General features: G+C 36.6%; 2 protein-coding genes across 6 annotated transcripts in view; one reads left to right on the plus strand and one right to left on the minus strand.

Moving 5' to 3' along the window:
- Window positions 1–2,890, plus strand: part of LOC120243484 (zinc finger protein 729-like) — a 38,470-nt gene extending 35,580 nt beyond the window's left edge. Inside the window, exon 8 of the mRNA XM_039249628.1 lies at window positions 954–2,890. Within this exon, the coding sequence (XP_039105559.1) occupies window positions 954–2,647 (1,694 nt within the window). The 3' untranslated portion in view covers window positions 2,648–2,890. The remainder of the gene's footprint in view (window positions 1–953) is intronic.
- Window positions 2,891–6,743: 3,853 nt separating this feature from the next.
- The window catches only part of ZNF790 (zinc finger protein 790), a 35,431-nt gene continuing 16,152 nt past the window's right edge, over window positions 6,744–26,022 (minus strand). For 3 of the 5 annotated variants that reach the window (XM_039249702.1, XM_039249700.1, XM_039249701.1), the window contains exon 5: window positions 22,909–25,503. In XM_039249702.1, coding sequence (XP_039105633.1) covers window positions 23,864–25,503 — 1,640 coding nt within the window. In that variant the 3' untranslated portion in view covers window positions 22,909–23,863. Of the gene's footprint in view, window positions 6,837–20,704; window positions 21,052–22,908; window positions 25,504–26,022 lie in introns of those variants that run through there. The other 2 variants (XM_039249704.1, XM_039249703.1) reach the window with 2 other exon arrangements.

A 26,022-nucleotide genomic window follows, 5' to 3' on the forward strand; every position in this document is an offset into this window, starting at 1 on the left:
GAGGGAAAAGAGCATTCTAAAATGTAAACACAGAGGTATACACTTGGTATTTTTGTACAGCAAGGAAGCCATTGTTGTGAGAATAAAATGAATAATTAGGAGTGGCAAGAGATGACATCAGATAAGTGGCCAAGGGCAAACTCATGTAGAGTCTGTGGCCCATAGTAAGGTCTTGTGAGCCATAAGTAAGAATTTAGGATATTATTCTAAGATGGTAAACTCTGAGAAGATTTTTACAGGGAAGTAAGGTGATATGAATTACATTTTAAAGGAATTCCTTTGGGTGCTGTGTGAAGAACAGATTGCGGGGACATTTACAGGTGGCCTGGCCTCGGGTGATAGTAGTGGATGTGGTCAGATAGTTGATAAATTTAAAAAAAACTTGTTTAATGTTTATTTTTGAGAGAGAGAAAGGAACAGAACATGAGTGAGGGAGGAGCAGAAAGAGAGGGAGACAGAGAATCTGAAGCAGGACCCAGGCCTTGAGCTGTCAGCCCTGAGCCTGATGTGGGGCTCAAACCCAGGTGAGATCATGATCCGAGCCGACACCGGACACTAAACCAACAGAGCCACCCACGTGCCCCTCAATAAACTTTATTGGAGAGGCAGTAGGACTTGTTGGTAGATTAGATATTTAACTAGACATTTGATTAAATGTTTATAGGGGAATGTTTTTGTTGTTATAAGCTTCTTTGATTGGATTCTGATCCACTCCAAAGTTTGAGAACCATGCACTTAAACTGTTTTCCTAATTACTTTGCTCCCTATAAACTCCCCTCATTCTATGTGTTCTCCTTGTGTCTTTTAATTGCACAAAATATTTCAGCACTGTATAAGTCATTCTGTTCTTATCAGAATTTTTATTTTACCTATCATTTTTATTTTAGAAGTTTCATTTCCCCTTGTTAAAAAAAAAAAAAAAGGCAGGAATTTGCTTTCTTGTTATCTTACAGACTTGGAACCCAGTTGGGAGACTAAAAAGTCATCTCCAGAAAAGGGAGCTTATGAAATGGAATCACTGCAGTGGGAGAATATGAGGAAATCTATCAGCCATAACTTTGATTACAATGGTCTTACAGATAATATGGAGGGCAAAGGTAAATTTGAGGATCAGCAGAGAGGTCAGGAAGCACTTTACATGCACATGAAAATTACCTGTGGAGAAAAGGCTACCCAGAGCCATTCTGTGTCACCTACTCTTCATCATATAAATCTTGCCAAGGAAAAATTGTACAAATGTAAGGAATGTAAACGAGCTTTCAGCTACCTGTCATGCCTTACTCAACATGAGAAAAGCCATAATAAAGAAAAACACTCTGAAGTTAAGAAACGTAGGAAGATCTTCAGCAAAAAGCCAACCTATATGCAACATCAGAAGATTCAGAATGGTGAAAAGCCTTATGAGTGTATGGAATGTGGGAAGGCCTTTGGTCGTAGTTCTGATCTGATTCAACATCAGAAAATTCATACTAATGAAAAACCTTATCAGTGTAAGGCATGTGGGAAAGCTTTTATTCGTGGTTCACAGCTCACTGAACATCAGAGAGTTCATACAAGAGAGAAACCATATGAATGTAAGAAATGTGGAAAAGCCTTTAGTTATTGTTCACAATATACTCTCCATCAGAGAATTCATAGTGGTGAAAAACCCTATGAATGCAAGGAATGTGGAAAGTCCTTTATTCTTGGCTCTCAACTTACTTACCATCAGAGAATTCATAGTGGTGAGAAACCTTATGAGTGTAAGGAATGTGGAAAGGCCTTCATTCTTGGTTCACACCTTACTTATCATCAAAGGGTTCATACTGGTGAAAAGCCTTACAGATGTAAAGAATGTGGGAAGTCCTTTTTATGTGCCTCCCAACTTAATGAACATCAGAGAATCCATACAGGTGAGAAACCCTATGAATGTAAAGAATGTGGGAAGGCCTTTTTTCGTGGCTCACAACTTACTTACCATCTGAGAGTTCATACAGGTGAAAGACCCTATAAATGCAAAGAATGTGGAAAAGCTTTTATTTCTAATTCTAATCTTACTCAACATCAAAGAATTCATACAGGTGAAAAACCATACAAATGTAAAGAATGTGAGAAGGCCTTTATTTGTGGAAAACAGCTTAGTGAACATCAAAGAATTCATACAGGTGAGAAACCCTTTGAATGTAAGGAGTGTGGAAAGGCTTTTATTCGTGGTGCATATCTTACTCAACATGAGAAAATTCATGGTGAGAAGCATTATGAATGTAAGGAATGTGGGAAAACCTTTTTTCGTGTCACACAACTTACATATCACCAGAGAATTCATACAGGTGAGAAACCCTACAAATGTAAGGAATGTGACAAGGCATTTATTTATGGCTCACAACTTAGTGAGCACCAGAGAATTCATAGAGGTGAAAAACCCTATGAATGTAAGCAGTGTGGGAAGGCCTTTATTCGTGGCTCACATCTTACTGAACATCTAAGAACTCATTCTGGTGAGAAACCCTATGAATGTAAGGAATGTGGGAAGGCCTTTAGTCGTGGCTCAGAACTTACTCTACATCAAAGGATCCATACTGGTGAGAAACCTTATGCCTGTGTCCATTGTGGTAAAGACTTTAGACGTCATTCACAACTTACTCAACATATGAGGCTTCATAATTGAAAAAGCTTTGAATATGATTTAATATAAAAAAGGCTTCAACTGTATTCAACACCTCTAGAACATCAGAGAACTGATATTCATCATATTATGTTCGTAATGAATTAGAACATCCTTTTGCTTGTGCTCATAGCCAACTCATTTTTAGAAAGCCTATATTAATGAATGCAGAAATAACTTCTGGAACACATTAAACATTTATTTTCATTTTCATTTTTATTTTTTTATTTTAAAAGTAGGCTTCATGTCCAGCACAGAGTCCAACATGGAGTTTGAACTCACCATATAGCTCTTTCTGTTTCTTGTTTTGGTTTGGTCTGGTCTATCTTTTGTTGAACACCAGGTAATTTATTCTGTGACAGAAGCTTTAGAATATAATATAGGCAGGAGAGCCTCCATTTTAGAACTCATAAATTTTGCTGCACCAGTAATTCATACTGCAAACAAACTATGGAAGAAATTCCTTTAGAGTTGTAGAGGTTTTTTTTTTTATAAAATCAAGCAGAGGTCATTTTTCTACAGCAAATTCCAAAAGCAGAAGTCATTTTACTACATTTTCAAATTATTACTGTCTTAAATGAGAAGTCAAAACAAAGTTTACCAACTACAGTTTTTTCTCATTATCTGTATCTGATAATATGTTGAACAGTAAACTTTCAGATGCCCACATTTCAGAGCCTACTTCCATTATTTTAAGTGGGAAAAATGATAATATGTTTCCAGCTCTTTCAAATGTCCTGAGCAGTTTTCCCAAATGTATTTTAAATTCACCTTAAACCATCTACTTGATTTCTCTCAAAGACTTCAGAATAATATAAAATATTTAAAGTCCAGTAAACAAGTAACTAGCAGATATGTTTCTGTATGTAATGATAAAAAAAATTTTTTTTTAGTGTTTTATTTATTTTTGAGAGAGAGATAGAGACAGCAGGAGCAGGAGTGTGTGTGTGGAGGGGGGGTGGTCAGAGAGAGAGGGAGACACAGAATCCGAAGACAGGCTCCAGGATCTGAGCTAGCTGTCAGCACAGAGCCCGACACAGGGCTTGAACCCACAAACCGTGAGGTCATGATCTGAGCTGAAGTCTGACATCTAACCAACGGAGCCACTCAGGCGCCCCCTTTAAAAATTTTTAATGTGTATTTCTTTTAGAGAGAGAGAAGCAGAGCATGAGCAGGGAAGAGGCAGACAGAGAGGGAGACACAGAATCTGAAGCAGGCTCCAGGCTCTGAGCTGTCAGCACAAGAGTCCAATGCAGGGTTCAAACCCATGAAGTGTGAAATCATGACTTGAGCTGGAGTTGGACGCTTAACTGACCAAGCCACCCAGGCACCCCTGTGCATGTAATGATTTTGAACATTATAAAGTATGAATTATCTTTTTGTTCTACACTTCAAGAAACAGATATTATGATATAAATAAGTTTGTTAGGATATAATGGACACAAATAACAATTGGTAAAATGATAGTAATAAAAGTAAAATAAAAATCATTGATAGAATAATTAAAACAGAGGTTCTCAAAATAATACTTAATTTTGTACATGTGATGCACTCTGCTGTTTTCTATTACACGGTCTGTAATAAACACTACAGCCCTCTCCGTTGTCTTTCACAGCTTAATACTGTTCATTATCCCCTTTCTGAAAAACACTTTTTTTTTTAAATTTTTAAATGTTTTTTATTTATTTCTGAGAAAGAGAGAGAAACAGCATGAACAGGGGAGGGTCAGAGAAAGAGGGAGACACAGAATCTGAAACAGGCTCCAGGCTCTGAGCTAGCTGTCAGCAGAGCCCGATGCGGGGCTTGAACCCACGAACCGTGAGATCATGACCTGAGCCGAAGTCGGACGCTGAACCGACTGAGCCACCCAGGCGCCCCTGAAAAACACTTGTTTAACATTTATACTACAAAATTATAATTTTTAAAAATCCAATCCATTTTTAAAAGTGCAAAAAAAAAAAACAACAAACAAAACCTGAGAGCATTAAAACTCTACTGAATCATTAGAGTAATCGCTGTGATGCTAATGCAATCATGCATTCCCTGCTGACATTGGACAAACTGACATTATCAAACTAAATTTAAAGAAAATGTGAATAATGAAATGCAAGTAAAATATTTGCTGCATTGATCACAAGTCATTAACATATATTTGTCATATAACATATTTGGATATTAGCAGAAAATACACTGAACCAGACTCTCCAAAATATGTTCAAGAGGTAATAATCTCCAAAATACCATTGGAGAAGACTCTGTCTCATTGCATATTTTGTTGGCACATAACCAAATTCCCTTACTGGCCAATGAATTACAGTTTGAACAAGCCAAAATAAAAGGTAGAGAGAAGACCTGCAATAAAGAAAATATTACCATTGTTCAACACACTGTTTCCCAGTCCTGACCATAAATTCTTGCCCCTCCATAATATTTACTATATTCAGATTATTAACACACTTTGAGAAATCCATTGCTGACCAAAAAGAATAGTTACAAGAGAAAATTTAAGGCATGGAAATTAATTAAATTTGGTGGGTGGTGCAGTATTTGGGAGTTCTAAAATTAATCAGTACACTATACACGGAGAGTTCCTCTAGTTCAAGTTTTCACAAACTTGTCCCTATTCTCTCATCATCTAGATCGATTTAGTTAGATTTTTATTCTTGATGTTGTTGTTACAAGATTGTTTAGGGGTGCCTGGGTGGCTCAGTCAGTTAAGCATCAGACTCTTGGCCTTGGCTCAGGTCATGATCTCACAGTTTCGTGAATTTGAGCCCAAAGTTCCACACGAGGAGCCTGCTTGGGATTCTCTGTCTCCCTCTCTCTCTGCCCCTCCCACACTTGTGCTGTCTCTCTCTCAAAATAAAAAGTTTAAAAAAAGATTGTTTAATGTGAAACTTGAATGAGTATTAATTATCTCAGTACTTTATGTTTATTTCATAAATCATTTTGAAACTAAGAGCATCCCTATTGAGGTAATGGTGAGGGGATAGGAATGTACACTAATCAAAGAATTCATAAAGACTAAAAAGCTGTGGTTGTTATACTGCTTTAGTTGGTACTTGAAGGTATATTGATACCATCACACTTGTTCAAATTAAGGTTTATTTCCCCTACATGCATACAATTCTTTTCAAGAGTCACCACATTCCTCTTACAAAGTTACATAACAAAGTTTACCCCAGAGATGTAGTGCAAGTTAAAAAGAATCACATTCACTATCTCTCATCCATCTACTGTTAAAACTTTGGTTTTTATCTTGTGATGTTTCCTTCTGTTCTCAAATATGGTCTGTATTTGAATCTAACAAAAGTATATTTTAATGGGATAGCTACCCACTTCATCTGTAACTTGTTTTATTTTAACTTTCTAGTGTAGCACATACCAAACAACAAAAATAGAATAGTAAAATGAACCAACATATACCCATCACATGTTTTTATTTTTATTTTTCAATTCAAATATAGATAACCTACATCATCACATATTTTTTAATGTTTATTTACTTATTTTGAGAGAGAGAATGAGCGAGTAGGGAGGTGCAGAGGGAGAGAGAGACAGACAGACAGAATCCCAAGTAGGCTCCACACTCAGCAATGGAGTCCAACACGGGGCTCATTCTCTGACTGTGAGATCATGACCTGAGCCGAAGTCAAACACTTAACCAACCGAGCCACCCAGGTGCCCCTCGTTAAGAATTTTTTAAATCCACAAAATAATGAGGACAGATACAGAGGATACAGAATCGAACATCTAGAAAAGAAAAATATCTGAGAAGAAAATTTTATTGGAGATTAAATACAGAGGAAGGAAAAATTCAGTAAATTTGAAAATATGCTTGGAAAAATGAAGCACAGAGAGAAAAAATACTGAAAGAAAAGGGCCTCAGTGACCTGTGGACAAACTAAAGCAGGTTCTGTGTAAATGAAATTATGAGCAAGATGGTAGAGTTGGATGTCCTGGGCCCTCTTTCCTCCAACAAACACAATGATATAGCAATTCATGGAAAAACTTCCTTTGTGAGAAATACAAAAACTGAGTAAAGGTTTCTGAACCCAGGAAGAATGCAAAGGCAAACTCATCAAAACCCACGGGGAGATATGGGACACCATTCCACCAGAATCCAGGCACATGGTGCGACATCGGTGCAACATCATATGATCAGTGAGAGGCTCCTGGCTACCAGCTTCACCTAGGGGAGGGAAGGGGACATTTTATACATTCTATACCTCACATTTCGTGAAGGAGCTCCCAGAACACTGACTTAGGTCTTGCCGGTTATGGAGTTCTGACAGGTCCAGTAAAATCTAGCCACTGCGTAGATAATAGAGATGGTGGGTTGGGCTGGTGGATACCATTAATCCTTACCTCTATTTAACACAAAGCAAGCAGATGAAAAATCTCAACCCTCAGCTTCCTCGTGGGGAAGAAAAGAGTTGATCTGCGTGTCCAGCCCTCCAGTGTTGCTGGGGCCATCTAATGACCTGGTATTTGACTTAGTCTTAGAGCTCTGAGAGGTCTGGCATAGTCTACCCACCTTTGGGGGAACAGAAACAATGGTTTCAACTGATAGATGCCACAACCCCCCATTCCCAGCTCAGCACAGAGTGGGTGGGCAAAAATAACAAACTGCCTGCTTCTTCCTGGGGGTGAGAAAGAGTAATACAGGGCCCCAGGTAAAGGTGGAGATTGGCAGAGAATTTAAAAATATTCAACAATATACTGGATACAAGAGATACATTTTAGATTCAAACATCAAATTTCAAAACAAAAGGACAGAAAAAGATATACCATGCAAACAGCAACCATAACAGAACTGGAATAGCTACACTATCAGATCAAAGAGACATTGAGACAAAATTACCAGAGACAAAGAGGTACACTTTATCATCAAAAAAAGGGCTAATCCATCAAGAAGACATAACAACCATAAGCATATATGCACCTAAAACCAACATCCCAAGTGTCCATCACCAGATGAATGAAGAAACGAAATCAACTGTCTTAAATATGTTGAAAAAGCTGCAGGAAGTTGTGGAGCTTAAAAGTATAATAACTGAAATGAAAAATGTACTAAACACTTACCAGGTTGCCTATTTTATATATATTTTTAAGTGTTTTTATTTTTGGGGGCGCCTGGGTGGCTCAGTCAGTTAAGTGTCTGACTTTGGCTCAGGTCATGATCTCATGGTTCATGGGTTCGAGCCCTGCATCAGGCTCTGTGCTGATTGCTCAGATCTATCAAAATAGATTGCTCAGAACCTGGAGCTTGCTTTGGATTCTGTGTCTCTTTCTCTCTCTGCCCCTTCTCCGCTCACACTGTCTCACTCTGTCTCTCAAAAACAAATAAATGTAAAAAAAGAAAAAAGTTTTTGATGCAGGGGGAAGGCAGAAAGAATGGGAGACAGAGGATCCAAAGCAGGCTCTGTGCTGACAGCAGAGAGCCCAATGAGGGGCTTGCACTCACCAACTGAAATCATGACCTGAGCGGAAGTCAGAGGCTCAACCGACAAGCCACCCAGGAGACCCTAGGATGCCCATCTTAAAAACTGAAAAATAACAACTGTTGATGAGGCTATGGAACAATTGGGATGCTCAGATATTGCTAGACATGATGCAGCTGCTATGAAAAATAATTTGGTGGTTCCTCAAAAGCTAAATATGGAATTCCCATATGAACCAACAACTCCACTCAGGTATTAAAGGAATTGAAAGTAGTGATTTGAATAGATACTTATACACAAATGTTTCTTGCAGCAATATTCATAATGTAGAAATAACTTGTGTCCATCAACAGAATAGATAAACAAAATGTAGTATATATGCACACTGGAATATTATTTAGGCACAAAAAGAAATGAAATTCTTGCACATGCTACAATATGGATTGGTGTTGAAAACATTACATTAAGTAAAATAAGCCAGACACAAATATTGTATGTTTCCACTTATATGAAATATCAAGAATAGGCAAGTTCATAGAGACAGAAAGTAGATTAGAAGTTATTGGGGAGTTATTGATTAATGGTTAGCATTTCTGTTTGAGGTCACGGAAAGGTTAGAAAAAAATAGCAGTGATAGTTGCACAACAATGTGAACATAACTAATGTCACTGAATTGTACATTTAAAAATGGTGAAAATGGCAATTTTATGCTGTATATATTTTACAGCTTGTAAACAGCTGGTGATGTAATATACCAAAAATTATTGAATAGCACATTTAAAATTTTTTAAATGTTTATTCTTGAGAGAGAGAGACAGAGACAGAGCGTGGGGAGTGGGGGGGAAGGGGCAGAGAGAGAGGGAGACACAGAATCTGAAGCAGGCTCCAGGCTCTGAGCTGTCAGTACACAGCTGGATTTGGGGCTCAAACCCATGAGCTGTGAAACCATGACTTGAGCTGAAGTCAGATGCTTAACTGACTGAGCCACCCAGGCACCCCTGAATAGTACATTCTAAAAGGGTAAAGTATGTGGAATGTAAATTATATCTCAATAAAGCTATTTTAAAATTAGAAACAAACTAAACTATGAATATAATTTCTTATGTAATTGTACTTTACTATTCACATTATTTACTTCATCTTGGGTGAATGAATTAGTTCACGGTTTACAAGAGATGGTCCATTTCATGCTGATGCATAGGAGCACATGTACCCCAATGTTCATAGCAGCACTCTCAACAATAGCCAAAACATGGAAAGAGCCTAAGTGTCAATCCACGACAAATGGATCAAGAAGATATGGTTTATCTCTACGATGGAATACTACATGGCAATGAGAAAGAATGAAATCTGGCCATGTGTAGCAACATGGAGAGACCTTGAAGGTGTTATGCTGGGCGAAATAAGTCAGGCAGAGAAGGACAAATACCATATGTTTGCACGTATAGGAGGATTAAGAGGAACTTAACGGAGGACCATGGGGGAGAAGGGGGGAAATAGTGGGGGAGAGGGAGAGAGGCAAACCATGAGAGACTCTTGAATGCTGAGAACAAACTGAGGACTGATGGGTGAGGGGGGAGGGGGGGAGATGGGCGTGGAGGAGGGCACTTGTGGGGCTGAGTACTGGGTGTTATATGGAAACCAACTTGACAATAAACTATTTGTAAACAAAAAAAACAAAAAAAAACAAAAAAAAACCCCAAAAAACAACAAACAACATGTATTTGAGAAGTTCACTTGGGATAATAAATTATTTTGCTGAAAAAAGAAACATGTATTTGAGAAGTTCACTTGGGATAATAAATCATTTTGCTGATTAAAAAAAAAGAGAGAGGTGGTCCATTTCTTCTAAGTTGTTGAGTTTCTGTGAGTAGAATTGCTCATGATGCTCTCTTATTATCCTACCATTTGCTGGACTTTTACTAATATTCTCCTACATTTCTGATAGCAGTCTTGCTAGAAGTTTATCAATTTCATTGATCTTTTCAAAGATGAGATTTTGGTTTATTTTTCTGTATTGTTTTCCTGTTTACAATTTCATTGATTTTAAGCTCTTTATATTTATTTCCTTCCTTATGTTCACTTTGCATTGTTTTGTTCTTTTTTTAGTTTCTTGTAGAAGGAATTTGAGTGGGTTTTTTAGAACTTTTTTCCATTTTTAATGAGCCTTTAGTGCTATAAATTTCTCTGTAAATTCAGATTTAGTTGTATTCCACAAGTTATCATAGGTTCTATTTTAATTTGTATTCAGTTTAATCTTTTTAAAAAACATCTCTTGAGATTTCCTCTTTGACCCAAGAGTTAAAGTGTGTTGTTTAGTTTCATGTTATCTTTCTGTTAAACAATTTCTAGTTAAACTCCTTTGTGGTCAAAGAACACAGTATGATTTCAATTTTTTAAATATATTAAAAAAATATTTTAATGTTTATTTATTTTTGAGAGGGGTAGCAGAGAGAAAAGGAGACACAAAATCCAAAGTAGGTTTCAGGCTCAGCTGTCAACACAGAGCCCGATACGGGACTCAAACTCACAAACCACGAGAACATGACCTGAGCCAAAGTAAGATACCTAACCGTCTGAGCCACCCAGGTGCCCCTGATTTCAATCCTTTTAAACTTGTTGAGGCTTGACAAAGGGTCAAGTATGTGCCCTAACTTCCTATATGTTCTGTGGGCACTTAGAATGTGTATTCTGCTGTTGTTGGGTGAAGTGTTCTAAATCAACTATAATTGTGGATTTTCCTATTTAATCCTTCAGTTCTATCAGTTTTTGCTTTACATATTTTGCAGCTGTGCAGTTTAGTATATATAAATTCAGGACTGCTATGTCTTCTGGTATTGACCCATTTATTATTATATAATGTGCTTTTTTGGTCCATAATTTTCTTTGCTCTGAATTCTACTTTGATATCAATGTAGTCACTCCAGATTTCTTTGGATTATTATTTGAGTGGTATACTGTTTCCCAACCCTTTGCTTTCAACCTACCTCTATCATATTTGAAGTGATTTGCCGTGTTTTTGTTTGCTTGTTTGTTTGTTTGGTTTTGTCAACAGTATATACTTGGGATATGTTATCCATTGTGCCAAACTCTTTTTAACTGATCTGTAGGTCATTTATATTAAATGTACTTAAAATTTTATTAGGATTTAAGTCTGCCATTACATCATCTGCTTTCTGCTTGTACTCTTTGGTTTTTGTGCCTTGGTTTCCTTTTCATGCCTGTGTATGGATTACTTGAACATTTTCTTCTGCATCTATTTTAGTATATCTGTGTAATTTTTTAAATTGGATATGTATCTGCACAGATATTATATTAGTAGTAATATTATACAACTGTCAACATTTGCCATTTCAGATAGAATATAGAAACAATACTACTTGTTAGATTAATTTATACTTTTCCCTTTTTGATATACTTGTCTTAAATATTATCTTTACAAACTTTGAGAACCATATTAGACAATATTTTCAGCCAACAAATATGATTTTAAAATATTAAAAGAGGATTACCTATTATATGTATCCATATGTTTATCATTTTTGTTGCTTTCTTCTTTTTAAAAATTTTTTAAAAATATTTCATTTGTTTTTGAGAGATAGAGACAGCGTGAGCAGGGGAGGGTCAGAGAGAGAGGGAGACACAGAATCTGAAACAGGCTCCAGGCTCTGAACTAGCTGTCAGCACAGAGCCCAAACGGGGGCTCGAACCCACGAACTGTGAGATCATGACCTGAGCCAAAGTTGGACGCTTAACCAACTGAGCCTCCCAGGTTCCCCTGTTGCTTTCTTCTTAATTGATGTTCCACCTTTTCTTATTACCATTCTCTGACTAAAGAAATTTCTTTATGAATTCTTTTTAAAATTTCATTTATTTCTTATTATTTTTTAATATAATTGATTGTTATGTTAGCCAGTATACAGTGTATACAATGTGCCCTTGGTTTCGGGAGTAGATTCCCGTGATTCATCACTTACATACAGCACCCAGTGCTCATCCCAACAAGTGCCCTTCTCAATGCTCATTACCCATTTTCCTTGCCCCCCCCCATCAACCCTCACTTTGTTCTCTCTATTTAAGGGTCTCTTATAGTTTGCCTTCATCTCTGTAACTTTTTTCCCCTTCCCCCATGGTCTTAAGTTTCTCAACTTCCACATATGAGTGAAAATATATGATATCTGTCTCTGACTGACTTATTTCATGTGGCATAATACCCTCCAATTCCATCCATGTTGTTGCAAATGACAAGGTTTCATTCTTTTTCATTGCTGAGTAGTATTCCATTACACACACACACACACACACACACACACACATACACATCTTCTTTATCCATTCATCAGTTGATGGACATTTGCACTCTTTTCATAATTTGGCTATTGTTAATAGCATTGCTATAAACATTGGCATACATGTGCCCTGATAAATCAGCCCTCCTGTATCCTTTGGATAAATTCCTAGTAGTGCTATTGCTGGGTCATAGGGTAATTATATTTTTAATTTTTTGAGGAACCTCCACACTGTTTTCCAGAGTTGCTGCATCAGTTTGATTCCCACCAACAGTGCAAGAGGGTTCCCCTTTCTCCACATCCTTGCCAACATCTGTTGTTTCCTCTGTTGTTACTTTTAGCCACTCTGACCAGTGTGAGGTGGTATCTCAATGTGGTTTTGATTTTTATTTCCCTAATGATGAGTGATGTTGAGAATCTTTTCATGTGTCTATTTGCCATTTGGATGTCTTCTTTGGAAAAGTGCCTATTCATGTCTTCTGCTGATTTCTTCATTGGATTATTTGTTTTTCAGGTGTTGAGTTTGGTAAGTTCTTTACAGATTTTTACAGATTTTGGATACTAACCCTTTATCTGATATGTCACTTGAAAATATCTTTTCCCATTCCACTGGTTGCCTTTTAGTTTTGTTGATTGTTTCCTCTGCTGTGCAGAAGCTTTTAATCTTGATGAGGTTCCAATAGTTCATTTTACTTTTATCTCTCTTGCCTTCAGAGATGTATCCAGTAAGTAGTTGCTGCAGCCAAGGTCAAAGAGGCTGTTGCCTGTTTTCTCTTCTAGGATTTTGATGGTTTCCTGTCTCACAATTAGGTCTTTCATCCATTTTAAGTTTATTTTTGTGTATGGTGTATGAAAGTGGTCCAGGTTCATTTTTCTGCATGTGGCTGTCCAGTTTTAATAGCACCATTTGCTAAAGAGGCTGTCTTTTTTCTATTGGATACTCTTCTTCGTTGAAGATTAAGTGCCCATACATTTGTGGCTCCAATTTTAGGTTCTCTATTCTATTCCATTGGTCGGTGTGTCTGTTTTTGTGCCAATACCATACAGACTTGATGATTACAGCCTTGTAGTACAGGCTAAAGTCCAGGATTGTGATGCCTCCAGCTTTGGTTTTCTTTTTCAACATCACTCTAGCTATTTGGGGTCTTTTGTGGTTCTATACAAATTTTAGGATGGTTTGTTCTAGCTCTGTGAAGAATGCTGGTGTTATTTTGATTGAGATTGCACTGAATGTGTAGATTACTTTGGTTAGTATCAAATAGTTTAACAATATTTGTTCTTCCAATCCATTAGCATGAAATGTTTTTCCATTTCTCTGTGTCTTCAATTTCTTTCATAAGCTTTCTATAGTTTTCAGCATAAGATCTTTTACCTCCTTGGTTGAGCTTATTCCTAAGTATTTTATGGTTCTTGGTGCAGTTATAAATGGGATCAACTCCTTAATACCTCTTTCTGTTGCTTCATTATTGGTGTATAGAAATGCAACCAATCTCTGTGCATTGCTTTTATATCCTGCGACTTTGCTGAATTCATGTATCGGCTCTAGCAGGTATTTTTTTTGGTGGAGTCTTTCGGGTTTTCCATATAGAGTATCATGTCATCTGTGAAAAGTGAAAGTTTGACTTCTTTACCAATTTGGATGCCTTTTATTTTGTTTTGTTGTCTGATTGATGAGGCTAGGACTTCCAACATTATGTTAAACAACAGTGGTGAGAAAGGACATCTCTGCCGTGTGCCTGATCTCAGGGGAAAAGCTCTCAGTTTTTTCCCATTGAGGGTCATAGTAACTGTGGGCCTTTCATATATAGCTTTTATGATGTTGAGGTACGTTCCTTCTATTCAGACTTTCTTGAGGGTTTTTATTAAGAAACGATGCTGTGTTTTATCAAAAGCTTTTTTTGCATCTATTGACAGGATCATATGGTTCTTATTCTTTCTTCTATTAATGTGATGTATCACATTGATTGATTTGTGGATATTGAACCAGACCTGCAACCTAGGAATGAATTCCACTTGATCATGGTGAATAATTCCTTTAATATACTATTGAATTCGATTTGATACTATCTTGTTGAGACTTTTCATATTCAGGATCATCAGAGATATTGCCCTGTAAATTTCCTTTTTAGTGGGGTCTTTGACTGGTTTTGGAATCAAGATGATGCTGGCTTCAAAGAATGAGCCCAGAAGCTTTCCTTCTATTTCTATTTTTTGGAATAGCTTGAGAAGAATAGGTATTAACTCTGTCTGCTTTAAATGTCTGGTAGAATTTCCTTGAGAATTCATCTGGCCCAAGACTCTTATTTGTTGAGCGATTTTTGATAACCACTTCAATCTCTTGGCTGATTATGGGTCTGTTCAAGTTTTTTATGTCTTCCTATTTGAGTTTTGGTAGTGTGTGGGTATCTAGGAATTTATCTGCTTCTTCCAGATTATCCAGTTTGTTTTCATAGTATTCTATAATAAATGTATTTCTGTGGTGTTGGCTGTGATCTCTCCTCTTTCATTAGTGATTTTATCTCTTTAGATCTCTCTTTTTGAAATGTCTGGCTAAGGGTTTATCGATTTTGTTTATTCTTTCAAAAAACCAGCTCTTAGGTTCAGTGAACTGTTCTGGTTTTTTAAAATTTTATACTGTTTATTTCTGCTATAGTCTTTATTTCTCTTCTTCTGCTGATTTTGAGGTTTCTTTGCTGCTCTGTTTCTAGTTCCTTTAGCTGTGAGGTTAGATTCTATATTTGGGATTCTTCTTGTGTCTTGAGATGGGCCTGGGTTGTAATGTATTTTCCCCTTAGGACTGCCTTTGCTGCATCCCAAAATGTTTGGACTGTTGTGTTTTCAATTTAATTTGCTTCCATATATTTTTTAAAGTTCTTCTTTAATTTCCTGGTTAACCCATTCATTCTTTAGAAGGATGTTCTTTAACCTCCATGTATCTGGAGGCTTTCCAAATTTATTCTTGTGGTTGATTTCAAGTTTTGTAGTGTTGTGATTGAAAATATGCATGGTGTGATCTCAATCCTTTTATATTTGTGGAGGTCTGTTTTGTGACCCAGTACGTGATCTATTTTGAGAATGTCCCTTGTACACTTGAGAAGAATGTGCATTCTGCTGCTTTTGGATGAAAAAATCTGAATGTATCTGTTAAGTCCATCTGGTCCAATATGTCATTCAGAGCTATTGTTTCCTTACTGATTTTCTGCCTAGATGATCTATTGCTGTAAGTGGAGTATTAAAGTTCCGTACAATCATGGTACTGTTATCTATACTTTTATTTATGCTTACGATTAACTGATTTATATATTTGGGTGTACCAAATTGGGGGCATAAACATTTATAACTGTTAGCTCTCCTTGATGGATAGACCCCTCAATTATGATATAATGCCCTTCTTCATCTCTTGTTACAGTTTTTGGTTTAAACTCTAGTTTGTCTTATATAAGTATGGCTACTCTGGCTTTCTTTTTACATCCCATAGTATGATAGATGTTTCTTCATCCCTTCCCTTTCAATCTGCAGGTGTCCTCAGGCCTAAAATGCCTCTTGTAGGCAGTATACAGATGGATCCTGTTTTTTAATTCATTTTGATACCCTATGTCTTTTGATTGGGGCACTTAGTCCATTTACATTCAGAGTGATTATTAAAAGATATGGATTGCCATTGTGTCATCTGTAGGTTTCATGCTTGTGGTGAAGTCTCTGGTCCTTTGTAGTCTTTTCTGCTTTCCACTCATACAGACCCTCTTAGAATCTCCTGCAGGGCTGGTTTATGAACTCCTTTAGTTTTTGTTTGTCTGGGAAAACTTTTGTTTCCCCCTTCTATTCTAAATGACAGGCTTGCTGGATACAGGATTCTTGGCTGCATATTTTTCCTACTCAGCACATCGAACATTTCCTGTCACTCCCTTCTGGCCTGCCAAATTTCAGGGGACAGATCTACTACTACCCTTATGTGCCAAGTCTTGTAGGTTAAGGGCCATTTGTCCCTAGCTGCTTTCAGGATTCTCTTTATCTTTTGCCAGTTTCACTATGATATGTCATGGTGTCAACATGTTTTTGTTGATCTGGGAGTTCCCTGTGCCTCTGGATTTGGATGACATTTTATACCTCAGATTAGGGAAGTTCTGAGCTATAATTTGTTCAAATAAACCTTCTTCCCCTTTCTCTCACTCTTCCTCTTATGGAACTCCTATGATACGGATATTATTTTATTTCATTGAATCACTTAGGTCTCTAATTGTCCCCCCATGATCTAGTAATTTCCTTTCTCTCCTTTTCTCAGCTTCATCATGTTCCATAATTTTATCTTCTTTTTCACCTATTCTCTCCTCTGCTTCCATCCTTGCTGTGACTACATCTAGTTTATTTACAGCATTTACTAATTCATTGTAACTATTTCTTAGGTCCTTGATCTCTGCAGCAGTAGATTCTCTGCTGTCTTCTATGCTTTTATCAAGCCCAGCCATTAGTCTTATGACTATTATTCTAAATTCGTGATCAGATATATTGTTTATATCTGTTTTAAGCAATTCTCTGCTATCATTTCTTCCTGGAATTTCCTTCAAGGAAAAGTCTTCCGTTTCATCATTTTGGCTAGTTTTCTGTCCTTTACATGTTCTAATAGCTTGCCATGTGTCCTGCACCTGTGAGTACTACTATATTAAAAAGGGGTCATAACACTGCCCAGGGCCTGACACTTCAGGAGGTGTTTTTGGAGTGTTACATGCACTCTGTTGTTGTCTCTTGGCTGCTTTATCTCACTATTTGTAGTGGTGGATTGGACGGTCCACCAAGTGTGCTTTGATTTGTTTGTTGAAGTAACCCTGGAAAAGAGAAGGGGGGAGGGAGGAAAGAAACCTTATCCCAAACAGAGAGAGAAATGATAGGGGTGGAAAAAAAGACCAGACAGAGAGAATCAAAGGAACTATAGGGCTTAATCCAGAAAGGGAGAGAGGAAAATAAAGAAGAAGGAGATTCGGAAAAGGTGTAAAAAGGATAGAGTAAAAATGTCTGATTAAACAACCAGAATAGAGAAAAAAATATATATATAAGTATTGACCAAAAATCAAATCAGAAAATATAAGGCTGATTCCAAAGTGGGGGGGGGGGGAAGGCGGGAGGAGGGAGATAGGAGAGTAGAAAGATAAAGCAGGGAAAAGAGGAGAAAAGAAATAATAATTAAAAAAGAAAAGAAAAAATCAGACTAACATACAAAACTGCAGGACAGTTGTCTGTTGGTGCCTTGGAAACAGTGGTTGTGTTGGTCCGGAGGAGGGGCCGACTGGTTCAGTGAGTGTCAATCTCCCTCTGGTAGATAAGCAGTTCCTGGGCTGGTGGGGCGGTGTTTGGTGTTAAGTGGATCCCAACTCCACTGGAGGCCCCTGTGCTGCTCCCTGATGCCCCACTGTGTTGGTGATTGGGAGAAAAATGGCAACACTCCAATCTCTCCTCCCCTGGCCAGGTGTCCCAAACCACTGTTCACGCTGCCCTGACAGAGCAGCGGGCGCCAAGTGGCTGGTTTGCCCTGTTCTACAGTCTCCCATGACTCCCCAGTGCTCCACAGGGATCCACAACCCAGTATCTTAAAAAACCCTGCTCCATGTGGGCCTATTTCTGAAATAGTACTCCACTCAGTTGACAAAGGGCCTCTGGCTGACGGCTGCAGGGTCTTTTGTCCTTGCAGGGCAATAAACCCTCTTCCCACAGTACTCGGGGGAGGGGGCTGCTTTCTCGCAGTGTGCCCCTAAGAATGCTACCAAGCCTGGGGTTGGGTCACCTCCACTCCCACCTCCAGGTACATGCACCAGCACATATGCACTCTCTTTACCACATCCAAATGAACAAAATTAACCCAAACCATATTCAATTTTTCATGACTTCCTCAAAATATCTGTTATTTGTTCAAGTCTGGACTTAAGAATGTTCCACACTTTGAATCTGGTTAAGTCACCTTAAGTCTCTTTTGAACTACAACAGTTCCCCATATTTCTCCCTCCTTACCATGCCACTCATTTATTGAAGGAACTTGGTTATTTGTCCTGTAGAATTTTTCACATTGATTTGGCCAATTGTGACCTTCACTATACAACTTATAGGTTTTTTAATTATTTTATTTCCTACAAATTGGTAATTAGATCTAGAGGTTAAATTAGATTAAGGTTCAGTGTTGGGAAATATAACTTAGGTAGTATATTCTACTTCCTATGGCATCACAAGAGGAGGTATATTAATACCATATTGTTCCAATTTAGTGTTGCTAAGATTGGCTAACTAAAGTGTTGTCAACCTTATTGTTACCTTCTGAAATTCCCAATCACCCATTTATTATGAATTGTTGCCAATTCCATTATTTTAGTAAATAAAGCTAACTGTAGCTAAGTCTGTCATTATTTCTGAATATATTAACTAATTCTTTTATAATAAAATCTCCTCTTGCCAACTACTTGATTACAACTTGTACAGAAAATCATGATAAATACTTTGTTCTGTTCCTTATCAAAATTTCAGAATGTGCTAGTACACAAATTCTATAAAGGGCTATCATTTTTTTTTTCATTTTGAATTTAGGCAGTTTTACCTACACAGTTTCAACCCATTCCAAAAGTTTTCAATGCTTAAATCATCCTATTTCTTTCCTCAGTTCCTTTAGGTTGATGATCCTGTAGTCTTTGATAGCTTTATTGCTTTTAAGTACAATAAGACTTTTTATGATAATCATATATACATTTTCTACCGTTGATCTGTCTTATGCTATTTCTCTAAGGAGCACTTGTTTCTTTTTATAGAAAATGGAATTTGAAAACTACAGTCTGGATCCATGGGGGGACTCAGTAATTCCATGTCACTAATGCTTTTTTTTTTTTAATTTTTTTTTTAATGTTTTATTTATTTCTAGGAGAGAGACAGCATGAGTAGGGGAGGGTCAGAGAGAGAGGGAGTCACAGACTCTGAAACAGGCTCCAGGCTCTGAGCTGGCAGTCAGCACAGAGCCCGACGCGGGGCTCGAACCCACGAACCGTGAGATCATGACCTAAGCGAAAGTCGGACGCTTAACCAACTAAGCCACCCAGGCGCCCCACTAATGCTTTTAAACCCCTCAGTAGGGGCATCTGGCTAAGTTGGTAGAGCAGGCAACTCTCAATCTTAGAGTCATGAGTCGAAGCTCTACATCGGACATGGAGACTACTAAAAAAAAAAAAAAGCCTTAGGCAGAAAAATACCAATATTACCATTAACAAAAGGAGTAAAGGCAGTTTATCTTTACATTTCTCTTTGTGCTTGAGTACAGAACATCCTTTAGATATTCTCCTAATAGTAACTCAAGACATTTTAACACCACTTGAAATTATTATCCTTTATGTTGTTATGCTACAAAATGATGTAGGCTTGAATTCACTGGTTTTGATATATGTTTGTTATTTTCCTTTTTGACTTAATTCTTAAAATAAAAGCTGACATATAAAGTATCTACATGGATAAAGTCAAAACAAAAAACAATGTATAACCAAAGATAACTATCTTTCATTCTTGCTCTCTCCTGTTGTTTCATCTTGAGATTTCTTTTTCAAAATACAGGCATATATAGTATCCCCCTCTTCTTTCACATATATTAGCATATTATACATATCATTCTGTACTTACCTCTTTTTCATTTAACATACCCTGAAGATCATTCCCTAGAAGAACACAGATGCACAACACTCCACTATACTTTCATGTGATAATTAATCCAGCCCGTCTATTGCTGGACATCTAGGTTGTTTCCAATTTGCTGTATTTACAAATAGTGGTGTTTTTTTTTTTAAACAAACTCCTTAGTGTATACCACATTTTATAATTTTACCAGTGTATCTTTGGGATAGAAACAAGGGTGCTGGTCTTATGGTAAATGAATGAGACCACACCTGGACATTGCTTAATTACCTCCTATATGAATTGTACTATGTATTTTTTTTCGTTTTCATCAGCAATTCCAGAGCTCTTGTTTTTCCACAGCCTTGACAATAGAGTCTTGACAATTAATACCCTTTAGGATTTTGGTCCATCTGATAGGGATGAAATGGTATCTCAGTGTAGTGTAACTTCCATTCTCAAGTCAAGTTTTAAATTCTTTAAGGATATTACTCTGTAATATAGTTGCAAATATTACCAATTTTTCATTGTCCTTTAACATTTAGTCCTATAAAAATTATTTATTTATTTTTCTTTATTTCTACTGGGTTTTTGAGTCATACTTATTGATATCTCCATTCCAGGGTTATGAAGGAATTCACTCATGTAGTATTTGTAAAGTTTCTTTCTGTTTTGTTTTCATTTTTTGCATTTAGATATCTGGATTTATTAGGAATCCATCCTACTTTACACTGGCAGGGAAGAAACTGATTTTTTCCCATAAATTTTATCCAATTTTGCTAATACTAATGATTAAAAAATTATTTCCCAAAATGATTCTAGCAGAATGGTTCCTGCAAAGAAAGCCGGTTAGGGAAAAGACTAAGGAATGTTCTGTCATCTCTGTGGCAGTCTAGAGAAGATATTATCAAATTCACAGATATACCAATGGAAAGGGGTTCAAAAAACATGTACCTCAGGTATTTAAGGAGATCCAGGAATTCACAATGAAGGAGACGGGAGCACCAGATATGCACGCTGATACTAAACTTGACACAGAAGTCTAAGCCAAAAGGAAAAGGAATGGCCATAATTATCTGTATACGAATGTCCAGAAAGTTTTTAAATTTCTCAGTGTAATCATCACCTTAACAAAAACAGCATGAATGAAAATGGCTAGTTTATTACAATAAATATATAATTTTTTTTCATTTTCCCCACGTGAGTTGAGAAATTCCACAGAAGATAATAATTTTTGAGGGAACCATGTTCCCTAATACTGTTTAACTATTATTAAAGAACTGAATTATAAATGTGCTACATACATAAACTCAATATTCTTTAACTTATGTAATACTAAAAGGCACCAAGAAAATACTCTTAGAATAAATTAAGGGCTGAAACTGGTAAGGTACATCTTCATCAATGATATCTTGCTGTTATGCATAAATTACAGAATTATCGCTTATCCAGGTCAGAGTTTAAACATTCTGGGCAAACATCATTTGACTATTGTATTAGTTTTTGTTTTTAGAGAGAGAGCAAGAGGCAGAAAGAGAGGGAGGAGAATCCCAAGCAGGCTCCTCACTGTCTGCACAAAGCATGATGTGGGGCTTAAACTTAGAAACTGTGAGATCATGACCTCAGCCAGTCAGATGCTTAACTGACTGAGCCACCCTGGGTGCCCCTGTATTAATGTTTTTCATGTATGTTCATGAGTGAAATTCTTCTGGAATTTGTTGTTCAAAGGCTACTGCACATTTAATTTTGTTCAGAATTATGTTAGTCTTTTAGCATCTGCTGGCAATTTTTCCATAGGTTTTTTTTTTTGTTTCTTCAGGGGGCAGCCTGTACAATTACCTACTTCTATATGAGTTATAAAGATTATTTTTTCCAACTGTTAAATTTTTGGGCCCCTTTTAGTTACCTTTGAGATTTAATAAACTATTTTCCTAGAAAACAAACTATACTCTATTTAAAAATTGTTTCTAGTAAGGTTTATATCTCTTTATATGACCATTAAAAATACTCTCTAAAACACGTATCACAATTCTTTATCATAATGTGAAGGCATTGCCAAAGTCTAGAAATAATAGTTTTCTTCCAAGAAACATTTTGACTTAAAATAAAAAGTCTTCTGTATTGTTTTTTATTCCATGATTTTTGCTTTATTTTCATTAAAGCTTTCCATCAATTCAGAGGCACCTGGGTGGCTTAGTCAGTTAAGCATCTGACTCTTGATCTTGGCTCAGGTCATGATCCCATGGTTTGTGAGTTTAACTCTCATGTTGGGCTCTGCTCTGGCAGTGCAAAGCCTGCTTGGGATTTTTTCTCTCTCCCACTCTCTCTGTCCCTCCTCTGCTCACACACATACTCTCTCATAATAAATAAATAAATAAACATTACAAAATTAAAAGAAAAACTTTCAATCAATTCAAATTCAAATCCCCATTGGGGCATTAGCTCCTCTTTAGCTTGTTTAGTTAAATAATCGTTATTTAACTTGACAAATACTTGGACTCCACAATATGACAGGCACTGTCAGAAGTGCTGGAGATACAGTGGTGACAAGAAGTAAAATTCCCTCAGTTTTGTTATATACAAAAGAGTAATTTCCATTGAGAACTGCCAAGGTTTTGTTCATAGGATTTGATATATAGGAGTTTTGTTATCATTCACATCTAAATAGCTTGTAATTTCACTTTTGACTTGCTCATTACTTTGATAATGTATACATGTAGTATTAAATTTCCAAGAAGTCAGAATTCATTTGGCTATTTTCTAATTTCTAAATTTCAGGCGCACCTGGGTGGCTCAGTTAGTTAAGCGTCTGACTCTTAATTTTGACTCATGATCTCACAGTTCATGAAACTGAGCCCCACATCCGACTCTTGCTGACAGCATGGAGCCTGCTTGAGATTCTTTCTGCCTCTCCTCTATTCACGCTTTCTCTCTCAAAATAAATAAACTTAAAAAAATAAACTTTCATTGTGGTGATAAAGTGAGTATGACGTTTGGGTTTAGAACACTGTTAGGGACAAATCATTTCCAAACGCCTTTAAAAACAAAACATAAAACATTGCTGAGCATTCAACAACTCCACTTTCATTAAAACCATAATGCTTTCTTTATAGTATGAATTTTTTTGATGCAGCAAATGAATTTAATACTGATTCAAAGCTTTCTTCCCTTCATTCTGTTTTACTAGTTTTTCTTCAGAATTAGCATCCTGCTGTTTAATAAGACACATAAAGATGGCTTATTTGTCTGTATTTGTTACATTGTTAAGGTTTTCCTCTGATAGAAATGGTCTAATACTAATATTAATGATGGTCATTAATTAAGTCATCAAGCTCATTTAACCATTATAATCAAATAAGCAAACACAGATTTAAGTTACTTTCCACAAAACACAGAGATGTGTCGAAACTAAAATATGCCAAATAAGAAGTATGACATAGCTCAAGGGTTTCCAAGATTAATTACATAACAGAAATTCACCTTTGGTATAATTTTGTAGAAGCATAACAAAATTTAATAGTGATGGAAAGTTTCCCTTTTTATGAGTTAGATTTAAATTATATGCAGAGTAATATCAATGATGTGGGGAATGCTTTTAAGAATGATTCAAGAGAATCACAGTGTCATCTTATTCATAGGATTTTACCCTGATATTCCAAATGGAAAACCAATCAGTAAATGCTTTCCAGTATTAATATAGATTCCATCTGAATTCTCTGCTAGTGTGTTGTGTGCTCTGTCAAAGATTCTTCCAATATTACTTACATTTGTGGGGTTTCTCAAAAGAAGGATTTAACTGACACTAATTAATGAATCATGAATAAAGACTTCCTATATTTTTATATCATAAGACCTCACAAAAGTGAAATAAGTTGAGAGCTTGGAGAAAATGTCTCAAAATTTTTGTATTCATAGGATTTCTCAAAAGTGTAAATATCCTGGTGTTGAGCAAAGCCTGAGTCCTGACTAAAGGTGTTCCTATAGTCTTTCCATTGATAGAGATTCTCACCATTGTGAATTTTCTGTTCAGTAAAATACGGATGGGGACTAAAGATCTGGCTACTTTCTTTACATTCATAGGATTCTACATCAGTATGAATTTTCTTATGTCGTGTAAGCTGTGAACCCCAGATAAAAGACTTCCCACATTCTTTACATACATAAGGTTCCTCACCAGTATGTATTCTCTGATGTCGAGTAAGTTGTGAACCCCAGAGAAAGGATTTTCCACATTCTTTACATTTATATGGTCTCTTTCCAGTATGGATTTTCTGATGTCGATTAAGTTCTGAACCACGCATAAAGGTCTTTCCACATTCCTTACATTTATAGTTTCTTTCACCAGTATGAATTTTTTGATGTCGATTAAACTCTGAGCCATGAATAAAGGTCTTTCTACATTCCTTACATTCATAGAGTTTTCTCTCATTATGAATTTTCTCATGTTGAGCAAGATAGGAGGCCCAAATAAATGTCTTCCCACATTGCTTACATTCATAAGGTTTCCTACCAGTATGAATTCGTTGATGTCGAGCAAGATGTGAACTCCAGATATAGGCTTTTCCACATTTCTCACATTCATAGGGTTTCCTACCAACATGAACATTCTGATGTTGAGCAAGATTTGAACCACGAATAAAGGCTTTTCCACATTCCTTACATTCATGAGATTTCTCACTAGTATGAGTTCTCTGATGTTGAGTTAGGTGTGAACCACGAGTAAACGCTTTCCCACATTGCTTACATTCATAAGGTTTTTCACCAGTGTGAATTCTCTGATGCTTAGTAAGATGTGATCGCTGACTAAAGGCCTTTCTACATTCATTACATTCATAAGGTTTTTCACCAGTATGAATTCTCTGATGTCGTGTAAGATCTGAGCCACAACTAAAGGCTTTCCCACATTCTTTACATTCATAAGATTTCTCACCAGTATGAATACGCTTATGGACACTAAGTTGTGAATGAAATCTAAAGGCCTTCCCACATTCCTTACATTTAAAAGGTTTTTCACCAGTATGAATTCTCCTGTGACCAGTAAGACTTGAACGCAAACTAAAAGCCTTTCCACATTCTTTACATTCATATGTTTTCTTGGCAGAGTGTACTGTCTGATATTGAGTAAGTTCTGAATCAGGAAGAAAGGTCTTCTCATATTCCTTATCTTCACAAAATTTCTCAGCAGTGTGAATTAACTGATGTTGATCACAGTCGGAGCCAGAACAAAAGGCTTCCGCACACTCTTTAAATTCATTCAGTTTCTTTCCTGTATGATGGTTAAAAGTGGACATTTTTTCATAGGTGAGTATATTCTGCCTTAAACGTTCTTCCTGATTTTCCTGTTGTGTTCCAAATTGACCTTTGCTTTCCCAATCAGCCCTAAAACATGAATATTCAAGGCTGTGTTTTTTACAAATTTCCAATTGAGATAATTCTCTCTCAAAAGTAGTATTTTTTTGTGATAACTCCTTGGTCTGACATCTGGACTGTACATCTGAAAGATAAGAAGATAAATTCATACTGTTTTACTGTTCAAAAAGAAATAAAACTTCCAATATAGATATAAAAAGTAAATCTTAAAATACATAAAGCACACAAGAAGTGAATGGCTTAAGAAATTCTCAAATTCTGGGTGATATGAAAATAAGGCAAAAAATAAATGGGCAAATATGGGACCCCCAAAACACAGCACAAACATGAAAGAAATAATGACCCTACTACATTTTTACTCTGTATCACTCTCAAATTTTTCTCACTTTCATTTAGATTCCAGGTCCTTAACTCTTTGTACATCTTTTCTTGGTGAAACCTAACTTGCTGCTTAGCCTGAGCCTGAACTAAACAAGTGAACATAGCTGGAAAAAATAAAATAATAAATAAAATAAAAAATAAAATAAAATAGTGCCTACTAGACAATGAGAAACAATGAAATCTGGCCATGTGTAGCAACATGGATGGACCTTGAGGGTGTTATGCTGAGCGAAATAAGTCAGGCAGAGAAGGACAAATACCA

The sequence above is a fragment of the Hyaena hyaena genome, unplaced genomic scaffold, assembly GCF_003009895.1.
Source record: "Hyaena hyaena isolate Hyena2069 unplaced genomic scaffold, ASM300989v1 scaffold_345, whole genome shotgun sequence".
In the NCBI taxonomy this organism is placed as follows: Eukaryota; Metazoa; Chordata; class Mammalia; order Carnivora; family Hyaenidae; genus Hyaena; species Hyaena hyaena.